The sequence below is a fragment of the Sturnira hondurensis genome, unplaced genomic scaffold, assembly GCF_014824575.4.
Source record: "Sturnira hondurensis isolate 20B ecotype Veracruz unplaced genomic scaffold, ASM1482457v3 Scaffold0014384, whole genome shotgun sequence".
Lineage (NCBI taxonomy): Eukaryota > Metazoa > Chordata > Mammalia > Chiroptera > Phyllostomidae > Sturnira > Sturnira hondurensis.
Window position 1 is genome coordinate 14,158,422 of NW_028087015.1, and position 16,056 is coordinate 14,174,477.

Below are 16,056 nucleotides of genomic sequence, written 5' to 3' on the forward strand. Positions count from 1 at the left end.
GAATTTTGCAATGGCCAAAAATACGACTTGTTTTTATCACCACCGATACCACCATCGCCACCAGCATTATTGTTGAAAACCTACTGTGATGTCAAATTATCTAATTTAGACACAAACAACATTTGCAGAGAGATATTGTTAACACTTTTTTTATTGTCACCATAATCATCATTACCACCATCAATATCATAACCACCATCAACAGTTATTATTTGCTGAACACCTACTGGTATATCAAGTTACTGTATCATTTAGACACCTAAAAACTGTCATGAGGGAGGTATTGATGAGACGACAAAGAAAACAAAGACACAAAATTTATGACATTGGCCTAAGGCCAAGAAAATACACCCCAAACCATGCAATCTGGTAAGTTCAAACTTAATAAAATAAGTCTTTCTTTTCAGTACCATAGCTTAAAAATGTATTGAGGTTTTGCATTTAATAGTAGTTTAATATAGCTATCTATAATATTCAACATAGTATTCAGCAGTATTATAGATAGTGGATATTTTATTTTAGCTCCGTGCCATTGAAGGAGCTAACACACAACCTGGGTATTATCAGATGAAGGTTTTGGCCCCCATGTTATAAATAGAATACAAAGCAGGAGAGAGGATGGAGCAAGTAGACAGCAATAACAGTGGTAGAGCCAAAATTATACACAAGACCACCCCGCAGGAAAGTAGGGCATTAAACCCCGGGGCATTCTCTCTCTGAGGGGGCCAAGAGGTCGGATGCACAGGAAATGGGTGTGAGGAAGGGCAGGATGTGAGGACAGACTCATTAGCACGGAGTCTGCTGTCTCTGCAGAGTTAGAAGGGAGGACGAGGTACAGTTGTCAATTAGTCAAACACGGGGCCAGTGAGGTAGCAGAGATAATCATCTGACTAATACTCATGATATGGAATAAGACTAATCAGCATACCAAACATGTTAACCACATATAAAGCACTGGTGTAAGAACCTCACCTCTAGTCATTCATTTAAAACTCATAGAATCTTATAAATATAGTCCCTCAATTAGTTTCTACAGTTACTCCCCCTTTAAACTGAAGAAACTGAAGCAGAGAAAGGTGAAGTCCCAAAGCTGGGGAAGAGACATCTAAAGACAGTAAATCAGGCAACTTACTATGCATTATTAACTATTAACCACCTAAAAAGCTCAAACAGAAATGGTTAGAATCGGAACTTCTCACAGCAGGACTAAGTGGAGGTGGGAAGGGCTGTGAACTCATGACCTGTCCCTATCACCTCAACAGAACTTTTGGTAAGTGACCAGGCACATGCCAAAAGCTACACCAAGGCACAGTAACATTTTCAAGAGTTTATCTAACAAACATGAATTCCAATCGAGCAGCATCAAACTGAAAGTGGTTAGCAGGCTCCACGGTCAGGAGCTGGGGGAGTGGTTTTTACAGAGAGCAAGCAAGGAAACTGTGTGATGGGCTCCAGGGGAAGTCGTCGCTTTATCTAGGAAAGCCTGGCTAGCTGTGTGTGATTGGCGTTGTTTTTTTTTTTAATGTTTTAAAGTTTTATTTCTCAATTACAGTTTACATTCAATATTATTTTGTATTAGTTTCAGGTGTTTAGATTAGTTTCTAGTGTAAACTGTCTAAGCGTACTGTTTAGACAGCAATATATTTTACAAAGCCCTCCCCTCGATATTTCCAGTACCCACCTGGCACCATATATCATTATTACAATATTATGGACTATAGTCCCTAAACTGTCCTTTACATCCCTGTGACTATTTCATAACTACTATTTTGTACTTAATCCCCTCACTTTTTTCACCCAGTCTCCTAACCCCTATCCTCTCTGGCAACCATCTCTCCTCAACTTTTTAAAAAATACTTTATTGATTATGCTATTACAGTTGTCCTATTCCCCCCTTCATTCCCCTCCACCCCAGACACCCCCTCATCCCACATTTCCCCCGTTTAGTTCATGTCTATGTGTCATAAATTCTTTAGCTTCTACATTTCCCACACTACTCTGGACCCCCCCTATCTATTTTCTGCCCACTGTCTATGCTACTTATTCTCTGTACCTTCTCCCCCCTTCTCCTCCCTCTCCCCTGTTGCTAACCCTCCATGTGATCTCCATTTCTGTGGTTCTGTTCCTGATCTAGCTTAGTTTGCTTTTGTTTTAGGTGCGGTTGTTAATAACTGTAAGTTTGCTGTCCTTTCACTGTTCATCTTTTTTATCTTCTTTTTCTTAGATATGTCCCTTTAACATTTCATATAATAAGAGCTTGGTGATGATGAACTCTTTGAATTTGATCTTATCTGAGAAGCACTTTATCTGCCCTTTTCATTCTAAATGAAAGCATTGCTGGATAGAGCAATCTTGGGTGTGTAGGTCTTTGGATTTCATGACTTGGAATACTTCTTTCCAGCCCCTTCTTGCCTGTAAGGTCTCTTGAGAAATCAGCTGACAGTCTGATGGGAACTCCTTTGTAGGTGACTGTCCCCTTATCTTTTGCTGCTTCTAAAATTCTCTCCTTCATTTTGATATTGGATAACTTAATGATGATGTGCCTTGGTGTGTTCCTCTTTGGGTCCACCTTCTTTGGGACTCTCTGAGCATTCTTAAGTGTCATCCTGTTGGCTTCCGGCACACTGACCCTGGCTTAGGCGTTGGTTTGCTTACACAGGCTGCCAAGGCACTGGAGCCACTGCAGCCCAATGGCCCCCTTGTTTGATTACTTTAACACACATATATTATTAACACTTTCATGCAAAGTAATTCAAACAAAACCAGTAATAAAGGGCAAAGTGAAAGCCTTCCTTCACCAGAAGTAGGCACTGTTTACACTTATATTTGGGAGATAGTGTCTCTATACAAATAAGTGTGCATGTGTGGACACACACCTGTATTACATGTTATATACATGTGTGTATATACATACAATATACACACAAACATATATACACTGTATGCAAACACATATACACATGCAAAAGGGACATCGTAACAGCCTCATGTTTTACTTTTTACACATAATTATATATCGTAACACTTTTTCTTTCAGTAAATATAGCTCTACCTATTCCTTTTAACATCTCTATAGTATTCTGTTACCTTGATGAACCAATATTTATTTAAATCTTGAAAGCAAGGCTGAAATGTACATTTTTGTACATATTTTCTACATGATAAACTTCTACTAAATGATATGGGTTTTAATAATTTTGTAGTAATCGACCATATGACAGGTGCCTCTTTTTCCTCTCTTTGTTCCATGTTAGATATGGCCTTTAAAAAATAACTTAGTTCTTCCTGATAGACAAAAATCCAATTTTCTAGTCACCTGTTTTATTTGTGAGATGAAGATTTAGAGTATGTGTGTGCAGTGATTGATTATCTGTATTTCTGTTCATGTAGATATATCTACTTACAACCAGTTCCTGCCTTTGTGTCTTTTTAACTGGATCACTGTTTCAGTCTTTTTCATGTGTCCATTGGCAGCAAAAATCTCTATGTTAAAAAAAATTACACTCTGTCAATAGCATTTCCACCGTGTTTTCCATTTGTAACTAAATGTTTTTTTTCTTGAGATAGACATGGTTTAAAATTTTATGCAATAAATTTTGTGAATCTTTTCCTCCATAGCACCTGAATTTTTTACTATATTTAGAAGGAGCTTCTACTCTTAAAAAAATCATAAAAATATTTACTCAGGATTTCTTCTAATTCTTCTATTGAATCACTTCATTTGCCTTTGTATCTTTTCTTTTTCTTTTTAATATTTTTATCCTCACCCAAACACATGCTTATTGATTTTAGAGAGAGGGGAAGGGAGGGAGAGACAGAGGAAGACAAATGTCAATATAAGAGAGAAATAGCAATCCATTTTCTCTTGTATGTATATCAACCTCGAGTGAACTTGTAACCTAGGCATGTGCCCTGACTGGGAATCGAACCTGTGGCCTTTTGTTCTACAGGTGATGTTCAATCAATTGAGCCACACAGGCCAGTGCTACCCACATATATTTGATCCATTTGAGATGTATTTTAGTAACTTTCTTTCCTTCCCTCCAAAAAATTAAAAAATAAACAAATACATATTTTAAATCTAAATCATTCAAACTTCAAATGAACAAAAACAGATTCCCAGCTTCAAAGTAAGAGCAAGGAAGCTGTGTAGGATATCCTTCTCTGATTTATATTAAATTCAGTTAGCATATTTTCAAACACAAACTTAGATCACTGTGTGGGAGCATTGGCTTTTAAAAATCTCTTCTTCTTAAGGTTTGGGATATAATTTCTAATAATTTACTCTAAAATAAAAATATTTTTAATAGTCAGTTCCATTAGTAAAATTTCACCTGTATTTATAGTAAATAAAACAAAGCCCCAATTTTTCAATTTTAAGAACTCACAATTTTTAAGACACATAATTATTGATTTAAAAACATCTCTTTCTTTTTTGCAGGGGATAGGAAAGGTGTGGACTAGCATGTTCATAAGACCAAAGAAAGTGCACAGTTTGTATCTACGAAATCAGATGATTTCTTATAATGGAAGCAGGCCCCAGGACAACAAATTCTCCCAAGTAACTCTGCCCCTGCAGACGTTGTTCTGTAGGAAAATACCCAGAGGGGATCTACTTCAACTGCAATGCAACCTCTAAGACAGACCTGGGCAAAGGGTGGGAACTAAGAACCCTTCTGCCTGCTGCTGCGACCTCTCCAGGCTGTGACAGTGGAATCTGACCCCAGGGTCCTAGTCTTAACTGATGGCCTGGCTGACAGAAAGCACAGTGTGTGTCACACATGGAAACTCCCGTGTCTGAACCATTATCATGTTGGTGAGCAATAGGGTAAAGCCACACTTACAGAAATGATTCAAAAACATTGAATTCTTTGTGTTTCTTATTAAATTAAAAAATTCCTTGGCATGTTTTTTTTTATTTTCTTAACGATCTTATTTATTTATTTTTAGAGAGGGGAAGGGAAGGAGAAAGAGAGGGAGAGAAACATTAATGTGTTGTTGCCTCTCATGTGCCCCCTACTGGGGACTTGGCCTGCAACCCAGGCATGTGCCCTGACTGGGAATCGAACTGGTAACCCTTTGGTTAGCAGGCTGACATTCAGTCCACTGAACCATATCAACCAGGGCCTTAATATGCTTCTTACTAAATTAGACAAAATTAAAACTACAAAAAGGTGAAAAATTCCTTCAATTCCCTAACTTTGCCCCAATCTTCCCCTTGTATAGCTACTTGGACAAATGAAACAATGCCACAGGGTTACACAGAATACTTTAAGCTGTTTTAAGTGAAAAGCTCTTGTACAAACATCACTCTCTTCCCATAACAATGCCAGTTCTGTGTGCTCTTAACATTCCACTTATCCTGTAAAGTATTAAAACTTCTCTACAAACACAAGTGCCCATCCATTAAAAATACCATTTGTATATGTTTTCCTCACTTCAAATATTTAATACCATGAGTGAAGTTCTGATGAGCTCTCCCTTTATTCTTAATTATACTTTAAGAAAAATGAGTCATCGTAACATATATTTTGGAAGTTGGGTCTTTGAAAGAGATCATGTGGAAAATCAGACTTACTGCTAACCATCACAAAAGTGGCTTTTCTTTATTCCACTTTGAAATGCTTTCCTTATATGATAAATCGTTTTAATTTCCTTATTCCGTGAGTAACTTTAGATTACTCTCAGTTAACATATTGTCCTAGTGTTTGAAATTATGCAAATTCAGAAAACATGTCAATCAGAATCAGAGAGATTAACTTGAAAACACATTCTTTGAGAGTATGTTGTAGGAGCTAAGTGCGTACTTGGAGTCAGGCCTTAATCTTAGAACAAGGATAAACTACTCGCCTCTTTGCAGGATTTAGCTCAAGTGCCAGGCGTGTCAAACTCATTTTCACTGGGGGCCACATCAGCCTTGTGGTTGCCTTCAAAGGGCAGAAATAATTTTAGGACTGTATAAATGTAACTACTCTTTAACTGTTAAGGAGTTGGAATTACATTTGGCCCCTGGTCTAAACTCTTCCTTTACATGTTAAATTAGCAGTTACGCTATTGCTAATTTGAGTAAAATTAGGAAAGTAGGTATATTCATTAAAATCTTTTCACTGTATTTTTGGACAATTGGAGCTAATTACTGAATCTGACCCCCTCACACGTCAGATTGCCTAAGTACAGATAACTTTCTCTGGCTTGTTTCTACCACACCCATTGTCATTATATCAGCTTATTTTTCATGTTAAGAATTTTTGCCATGTTAACAAAATGTATTCATGAAACATAGGCCGTTAAAAGTGTTTCAGTGGTTCATTAATTCGGCTCATACTGAAGAGCACTTGCCATGAGTGAACTAGGCTTTGAAGGTGGTGGGTTTACTGTGGAAAACAGAAGAGACACAGTCAACTGTACCCAAAGAACTTACCTTTTATTAAAGGAAAAAATCCTTAAGCAATTACACCGATAAATAGCAACAATCAGTTGCAAAGGAAAAACCACAAGGAAAGAAAGACAAGAAAAAAACCCTCAAACTGCTCTTATATATTATTTCTGCCCCTTTAAGAAATTGACCAAAAACCTGAATCCCAAACTGTTGGCTGCCTAGTGCACAGATAAGAAAAGCCAAGAGCCTATGCTGCTGGATTGGACCTATGGAACATTTTTAGTAGCCCTTATTATTCTTAGAAACATACTCCCCATTGTAACAATAGTGTAGAATTACTTAATATAAATTCTAAAATGATTACATTTAAATATCTGGCCAAAGAAAACAACATGTAGTCATACCATGGTTGGAGGGGATCAGAGTAGGCAGCGCAGAAGGCAGGGCAGCTGTGGGATCGCTACAGGATGGCACTCGTACCTCTTTTCTGTTTTTATTTTCTACCTGGATCAAAGTTTATATCTATATCTATGTCTATCTATCTTATTGTCAGAGGTGGATTTACAATGAAGTTAAAGAAGCTTTACTTCCTGGAGTTTTTACTTCTTTAGTTCATGAGGCCTTTTTAAGGCCCTGCCATTGGCCTTAGTCATTTTATGTTTATAATTTGATGTTCTTTTCCTTAATGAAAACCCCTCCCAAATGGTATAGGCTTCAGGCCCACAACACCTACATCTCTCCCTGACCACTGCAGAACAGTAGTCCGTCCGTTTCTTAATCTACTAGTCAGGTTCCACCTTCTCCACATGTCGGCCATTCCTTCTCCACCCTGACCAGGACCTGGGGGGTGTTAACTTGTGACTTTGCTGGAAGATCCTGGGTCCCAGCCCAAGCCCACCTCAGACCCCCTCTTACAATGTGCTGTTCACAATTGTAATTAGCATGTTGATGAACACACTTTGCTTCCTCCCTTCTGCTTTTTGAACAGTTGTGATGATGACACACATATAATAATTTCCTCTTTTCAATTACTATCATGTCACACAGATGTCTTCATAGTCATCATTTAATGGCTTCAGAATAACCCACTAAGCAAATAATCTATTGAATAAGTATTTCACAATTTTGTTGATTAATTCTCTTGTTATTGGGAATTCAAGACTGGAACACTGGATGTGGTTCAGATATAACTTAAAAAGTAATTGGACAGGGATGTCAGGCTCAGATATTAGGTTCTAGAACAGTCTGGCTAAGATCAGTTGTAATGCTAAATCAATCTGGAGGTAAAGTCTAAGATAACTCCAAGACCCTTTGGCTCAGATCCATAATAGATATTTGGGAGATTTCGTTTATGCCCAAATTTCTCATTAAGAGTCTGAGTCCCATGAAGACAGTCAGGGCTGCCTCATCCGTTGCTCTCCACTTAGGGCCTGGCTTGGTGCCTGGCACCTATTAAGTTCAATAAATACTCTAGGAATGAGTTAACTAAGGAAAACCTACAATATTTAGGGGCCCCACCAAAGCCAACAAAAACAAAAACTCAGGACACTGAGATTTGGAAAATATTAAATGAATATCAAGGGGAGAATGGTGTATAAAATGGGTCCATGTCAAAAGGTCTTTCTGAATGTCACTGCGATTCATAAACGAATGGCCAAGGTTTCCTTGCGGGGGACACTGTGGGGCTCCTGCAATTCCTCGCTGTGCACATATATTTCTCCCATCAGGCAGCTGCTGCCTTTAGAGAATATTTAATCAATAAAGGCACCAATCAATTAACTCCACTTTTAAAACTTTGTCCTTTCAAACAATAAATGTCTTAATTTCCACCCTAATTTTCCTAGCGAGATGTTAATTTCTTTAACTAAATGATAACTAGTCCAGGTTGACTAAATGGAGAATGACTAGATACCCACTCACAAATAGAGCCAAAGTCAATTTCTTAATGGTTTCATTTTTTCTGCTATAGTTTTATAAAGCAACATTTAAAAAGGCATATGTCTTTTGGTTTTTATATGGACTATAATTCTTCCAGTTTTCGGCTTTTCTTCTCCCCACAATTAGTTTTCAAAAGAAAGCAAAAATAAACCAAAACAAACACCTGAGCCCCAAGGGTTTCAGTCCCTTGACTAACGTTTTCTATCACTACACTTGTCTGTAAAGGGCGGGTTACTGTTCCACGAGAACTTAGGTTTTCTTTTTAGGTTATTAAGTAAAGCAGCAGAGAAGAAAGAGGCAGAGTGTCCATCTGTAAATTTGATAAATGTTTCAGGAGCCTGTCTGGGGCCAGGCACCGCGTGGAGGCTGCCCAGGACCTGGGGAGACAGACAGCGGCCAGCCATCGGGAGCAAGCTCTGTTCCTGTGAGCTGAGAGAAGCCTGCCCACAGGCAGCACTCAGAGGTCTCGTTTATGTTCTGTGGCTGAAGAGTCTTGGACGATCTTTCTGATCCAGATCCACCCCCCCCTTTGAAATGTTCATCCTACAGCCTGACAGGTTTAGCTCACCTCACAACTGTGGTAGATGTTAAATAAAAAAGAAAGAATATATAGGTATCGAGGGACAACTCTGTAAAGGACATGACTATCTAACCACTTTACTGTACCTCTGAAACTACTACAGAATAATATTACATGTACACTGTAATTAAAAAATAAAAAACATATAAAATTATCTATTAAATATATATATCCAAAGAGAAAAAAACATGTTATTCAGAAGAGGTTCATGTATAGAGTTCATTTATATGATTTATTAAGTTTAATCCCTAACTTTATAAATCAGTACACATCCTGTTTTAAGGACTATTCATTCCTTCAAAAGGCATATAGAACAATATTCTAACTTAGGAGTCAGCAAGTGACAGCCCGCCACGGGAGGTTTCACTGAAACATCACACAGTACCAGGCTCTGCCCTGGCACCCGGGCGATTTGCCACGCCCCACACAGGGCAAGGCTCAACCGCAGCAGGCCTAAGCTTCAGCAGAAGGCCCTGTGATCCTCCCTGGGCACGGCACGTGGGAGGACGATGGGGAGCTGTGCAAGGCCACTGCCCTCCCACCTGCCTCTGTTCCGGGGAGGCCGTCATGACGTAGTTTCTCAGGGAGCTGCAGGCAACAACCCTCAGCTGCGGCGCGGCCAGCTGCTCTGCACCGTGGCACCCTACTTCTGCATGGTCGTCTGGGCCCTTCTGTGTTGGTGTCATCCTATGGGACAAGGGGCACGGGTAGCGGACACCTTTTCTGCTCCTGCTTTTGTTGCCTATGAAAATAATAAACTCTCTGAACCTGAAAGTATATTATATTCCTTGGCCTGATGAATCTAGGATCTGAGAGTCTTGCTGGCACACAGCCACGCCCATTCACTACGTTCAGTGGCTGCTTCCACGCTACCAGGGCAGGGATGAGAAGCTGCGACAGAAGCCAGGCAGCCTGGGAAGCCTGTGTATTTTCTAATTCCTTACAGAGGCAGTATGTTGACCCACAGATCTAATGCATGCACAGTCCTTAAAATGACTTTAAAAGTCTTTATTAAAAGCCCTCCTCCCATCACCACCCAGGAGCTGCGATCTGTCAGGCCACTTGAATGGCATGGCGTTTCCCAGGAGGAAAAGGAGATGGTAGTGGAGGGGGCGGCGGGTAGGATAGCAGCCTAATTTTTCAACTAGACTATTACAGCCTGAGTCATGTGACCACTGTTTCTTCCTGGAACAATGAAGTGGGGACACTCGGTTCTCTGCCAGAGTCTGTTTTCCTGCAAGTAAAAGGTTTACACTGGTATTTACAACAGCGGGAATGAAGACAGTGGCTATTCTTGGCTGCTCTCTCCTGTGCACCCCTATGGAAATCGTCCTCCACTTTCAAGACCTTGTGACACTATTGGGGAGCCTGGAATGTGCACCCGGTGCATGTAAGGTGGTCCCAGGCTGACGCCAGCTCACCTGCCTTCCACTGTCATATGCTGTACCCTGTCCAGGCCTGTCCTGATTCCCCAGGGACCTCAAAGTTCAATAAATGCTAGTTCGCCCTATGAGACTAATATATACGTGAGGTAAATAAGTCCTAGAGTACAACTAGGTAATACAGAGAAGAACAAGTTTCTCTCACACTATACACCGCAGAAGGTCACGGCCCAGTCTGATGAGGGAGACTAATTCTTTGCATAATGTCCTCACGCTGTTAATTAAATGATTGTGCAAAAAATGCTAAAATTAAAACATAGTTTTACTTATTTTTTGATCAAATTTAACTACAATATTTTTTTAAATATTGTTCTTTCAAAATAACATTCTGAGGAAAAACAGCCCTGTGAGGTTAAAATGCTTCGCTGCTGTTTTTGTCCCATGTTATAAGCAGCGCATGGCGCCGGTGGGCAGGTCTGCGGGAGGGCAGCCTCCCCTGAGGCTCCAGCATCACCTCCAGGAAAACTGGAGAACGGAGACTTCGCTCCAGGATAGCCAGGGGAGCAAAACTCCCCTGGTCTGCTGGATCTAGCAAATAAAGAAGAAACCACTGGGAGAAAGCCTTAACTAGCTGTCAGTAGACCTGAGTTTGGCTTGTCCTGACACTAACCAGCTCAGGCTCCCAGTGAGTAAGACAAAGCAAAGTGCTGTCATCATGCAGCTGGCCCTTCTGAAAGCTGACCACTGAGCATGAGGACCTCATTGTGCCAGGGGCAGCGCAGAGAACCAGAGGTGAGGCCGAGTCCCTGGGAGTAGAAAGTTGCGGCCCAGAACCTGGGGTTCCTGTCACCAGAGCTATGTGACCTTGAGTGGGACACCAAAATTCTAAGCCGCCATTTCTTCATTTGAAAAATAGAGAAGATATGTGACTTCACTCCCGGGGTATGTGATTAAGGTGATAAAATGATTAAGGAGTCATAAAGTCTAGCACAGTGCCAGGTATGCAAAAGAAACTTGTGAAGTTGTATTGATTGTTATCATTTACAAACATTTGTTTATAATGTGCATTGCCAGATATTCCTGAAAATGAAAAATGTGAGTATGATTGGTTAAGCTCAATTTCTTAACTACTTTAAGATTCCATAATAAAATTGAGTTTTTAGACTTAGCTAGTTATATCCTACTACAAAAAGTATACTTAATTAAGAAATCAGTATCCATCTATTACTCAACTGTTATTTTGTTCCCATCTAGTATACTTTTTAAGGCATGTTTTTGGAAAATTGACAGTGCTTTTGTCAAAAAAAACACCATTTTCTCCATGTAATTCATGCAAAAAAATATCTGGTTATAAAGATTCTCGTTTCTTAAAAATCGATTCATTTCTCCAGCTAATTTTCACTAGGAAAAGGAATGCAGAGAAACATATTATAAAGAATCCGGAGAAACTCTTGAGTTAAAATCTTCAGATTTTCTTTTCTCCACTGGAACTGTTAGAGGTCAGACACAAACTATCCCCCCGCTGAGTTTGGGCACACAGAGACCACAATCCATCAGAGTCTAAAGTAAAGTTATAAGCCCTCTCTGCTTTCTCTGAGCAAGTGGACAAATAAACAGCAGGGAGGTGCAGCTCTGGATATAAGTGAAAAATCTTCTCCCTACAGGAGCCTGATGAGGACAGACAAGTGGCCGTATTTTCCTTAACAGAAGGAGAGAGCTGTGAACTGTTCCCTGGCCACTGTGCCTGGTGGCAGCTGGCTCCCGTGGATTCATAAGCAGCCTTGAAATGCAGTCTCACAAGAGGCGAGAGTTGGCATGTGGAGGCCTGGCTTCCTGGAGCTGAGGTTTAGCCTCTTAACCCACAGGGAGGTGAGCAGGTGCAACCCGGGTCCAATGAAGGAGAGCGTCATGAAAGGATGAATGGTCTCATTCTTTGCAAGCCACGAACTCCATTCTGGCACCAGAAAAACCGGACACACCGCACAGGCCTGTGTCTTCCTGCTCCTTAACCTTGGTCAAGCACCCAACAAAGTCACTATTGGAACTCAGAGCTCACTGGGACAGAGTTGCAAAACTGGTGTCCTTCTAACTGCACTCTGAAGCGTGACATGTCTGCTGGCAAGACCCCAACCCCCCGTCTCCCTCTGAGCCATCAGCAACTGGGCCAAATAATTCCTGTCCAAAATTAGTCCTCCAAGGAACACCAATCCAAACAAATTTAATCAACCATTGGTTAAAGTTAGAAAAAGAGCCCCAGAGGCACTGCCACTGAGCGCCTGGTTTGAGAAAGAGTGACCTGTGTGATGCTTGTGAGTGATACAGCCACACACCCACTTCTACACCGACTCTGCACTGATGCCCTGTTTGGCACTAGAATGAACAAGAGGCTTAATCCCTCTGGACATTTAACGTTGGGATTTTGCCAGGGACAAGCTTGCATCAGGGGCCAGAGCACTTATGGGATCCTCCAACATTAAAGTGCCAGTGAAGCACAGGGTATATAGATGACTTTTCAGGTTCCCAAGCACCTGGGCCTGCATTTTTCCAAAGTGAGTTTCAAACATCACTAGGGTCAACACAGGACATGCACGATGGGTCAGCAGACTGGCCTGAAGGCTGAAAAGTGACGTGGTGGCACATGGGTTTCCCTGCACCCGTGGAAATCCCCGTCTCCTTCCCACATCCCAGCAGCCTGGGTGGTCCTGGAACCCCAGGAGAGAGACAGCACCCCAAGACAGCTGGAGCCCAGGACAGCATGGCGAGGACTGCCCAGAAAGGCAACACCTATTGCTCCTTTGAGTATGCAGATTAGCACTGCAGACACACAATTCATATTGTTCTGTGTCTGGTATATATTCAAGTATACATAGAGAAAATGTGTACACACACACACACTACAGAAATAAAATTAAATCTGTCCTACATCAATGCAGGGACACCGAGGATCAGTGTTATCACCGAGTGTTCTAAGGCACCAAATAATTTACAGTAACCCTGACAGCTGCTTGCAGATGTTATGATGCGGCTCCTCCTCAGCAGATCACTGGTGGGCCATTTTCATCACCGTAAATCTGTTTGCCTCACAACTCTACCCCTGGGATTCAGGATTCACAAGCACATTACAACTCTGTTGCATGGACATTCAACCACGGGGAATTTAAAGACCTCTGTGGCCTTTGTGCCCTCTCTCTGGTGGCGCGGCTAGAAGGAGTGCCAGCGGACAGGCCGGCCTCCGGGGCTGCCCCACCTGCGTGTGCGGTGGAACTGGCACCTCTTCAGCTGGATCTTGGCCACGTGCTCCCGCAGGCCCACAAACAGGACCCTCTGGCTGTGCAGGATCTGCAGGCTCCTGATGGGCTCCTGCCGTCTCTCAGGGAAGAGTTCGATTTCTTCCAGCACACAGCTGCCCGAGCTCTGGGTCAGGGGCGCCCGCACCTTTTTGATGGTGCCATAATCTGCAAAGACAACAGGGAAAGGAAATGAGGTCAATAGGTCTCCCAGGTCACTGGGCAGTTAAGCAGCCACGGTTCTCCAGCCTGGCTGCACGGAGAACCCTCTGAGGGGCTTTGAGAATGCTGGTATGTAGGTCCCCACCCAGCCTAGTGAATTGCCGTGCTGGACGTGGGCACAGGCACCCATATTTTACAGCTCTCAGCAGACCTAACCTGCAGCCACGGAAGAGAAGCACCCCACTACCATCTGTCTTGGGGCAAGTCTAGACACTGGCGCTGACTGTCATGCAAAGGAGCCGGCTTAGTGCCATGTCATGTGGAACATCAGGTGACAGAAGTTTTTAAGAGACAATCTTGGATTTCTAGTGTCAAGAGGGCTCACTTGCCACCCTAGCAGGGCAGACACCAGGCCACAGGCAGCTGCAAATGTGCAGGACAGCGAAGACGGCCCCTTTTCCTTCCCGCCTGGGAAATACATCATCCTCTCTGTCTCTCCTCCTCCTCTGTTTAGATCATGTTCTTCTTTTTCTCTGTTCTTCTTTGGGGTGTATTTCTTGGTCTCAACTCCACAAAGTTTCCTTTTCTGTACTACAAATGTCCATTTCTGACCCAGGCCCCTCCCATCAGCAGGCTTTCTGCTTACTGCATGTTTCTGCTCACTTATTTATAAGCGCTACCCAAGGATGAGAGTCCCTGAACCATGGAGACTCCCCAGACTGGCTGGGAAGAGCATGGAAGAAGGGCATTTCAGCCAGTGAGGGTCATGGCACGGTCAATGCCACATGTCAGACAGAGACACAGACTTGAAATGCACGCTGTTCCCCCTGGTGCACTGTAGCGAGGCCCTGGCTACCAGCCTGCAAACCCAGGGCACGAACCCAGCCCTCTAGAAGCAGCTCCCCAGATGTCATCCATCCTTCAGGTCATCCCAAAGGCACTGACTGAACAAAATCCATCAGGGTACAAAGATTCCAACATTCTCAGTATGTGCACACAGAAAACAAGGCTAAGGAGTGACCTAAAACCAGAAGTAAATCATGAACTTTTGGCTTTGAGGCTTCCAATCAATCATTAATCCTGGAAGACTCTCGACAGAAAATACTTCTCAGTGCTCTGTTTCTGTGCAAGCCTTCAAAGATGTTTACATTTCGAGAGAAAATACATATGTGGACATGCATTCTCCTGGATTTCTTTAAAAACGGACATCTGAAACATCTCCGTTGAACACGCATTGATTATGAACTGACTACAGACTAGTTGTGCGGTGTTAGTAAGCCACTGCTTAATTTTATTTGAAGCTAGCTGGTTAAATGTGTTTGAGAAAGTTCAAGCATAAAAACCGTAATTGTGCTGTATGCTGGAATGATTAAAAACATAGTGCCTGTCTTTGAGGGGGAAAGTATGTGTTTGTGAGCAGGAGAGAGAGAGCGAGAAGGGGGAAGGACGGGAGGGAGGAGGGGAGGGGGCAGTCTGGGATCAGGGAGGCAGACATTTTAATAAATACAATATACATAGTCTTAGGTGTGAGAGAAAATTTGTATGACTTTACTATTTAAGTCAACTTAATTTTGACTTGGAAATCGCAGTTCTCAGAGGCTGGGGAATTCAGCTTCCGTGATACGGGGTCTGCCTGCCCCACCCAGTGCAAATCTCGACTGAATACACAGCAATACAGCAGTGACAGGGACTCAGTGGGAGTTTCCGGGAAGGTAACCGAGCACCGAGAGGAGGCCCTCACCCAGAGACGGAGGGGCCAGCCTGCCCGTGGAGCCGTGACAGCACAGAGCTTTCAGCCACTGTCTGGGGCCTCATGGTGACAGGGGACACGGACTAAGCCCGTGGAGGACAGAAGGGGGATCACCACCACCCAGTGGACAGCGAGGCTCCTGTGAGAGCTTAGATAGGAGACTCTTGGGTCAAAACAGTGTATGTCACAGCAATGCAGGGGTGGGGGAGGGACGGGGGCAAAGGAAATGGGAGACCAGCTGGAGAATCCTCGCCTCGTGCCTGTCACTGCACCATTTTCACGGGAAACACGGCTTACAGAACTAAATCCTATGCAACAGTTTGGCAGAGACACCGTCCTGTCTATCATTTATTGTTGATGGATTATTACTCTGAGAAACCTGCTCAAGCAATAGTTCAGATGCCAATATGCTCACATGCATTTCAAACTCTTAAGCAACTGCAAGTTAAAAACCCCAAATTTAACAAGAGTTGTAATAATTCGACTTGAAATAACCACCACAGATCAAAACTTTTAGGCGTATGTTCTGCACACCTGCAGCTGATTTCCAGCTGACTCGGAGGAGACACATCGCCGGG

The 16,056-nt window shown here is 42.5% G+C and overlaps 1 protein-coding gene across 2 annotated transcripts in view; it reads right to left on the minus strand.

Moving 5' to 3' along the window:
- SEMA5A (semaphorin 5A) overlaps nt 1–16,056 on the minus strand; it is a 290,042-nt gene that overhangs the window by 80,727 nt on the left and 193,259 nt on the right. For both annotated transcript variants that reach the window (XM_037062995.1, XM_037062997.1), the window contains exon 10: nt 13,527–13,734. In XM_037062995.1, the coding sequence (XP_036918890.1) occupies nt 13,527–13,734 (208 nt within the window). The remainder of the gene's footprint in view (nt 1–13,526; nt 13,735–16,056) is intronic.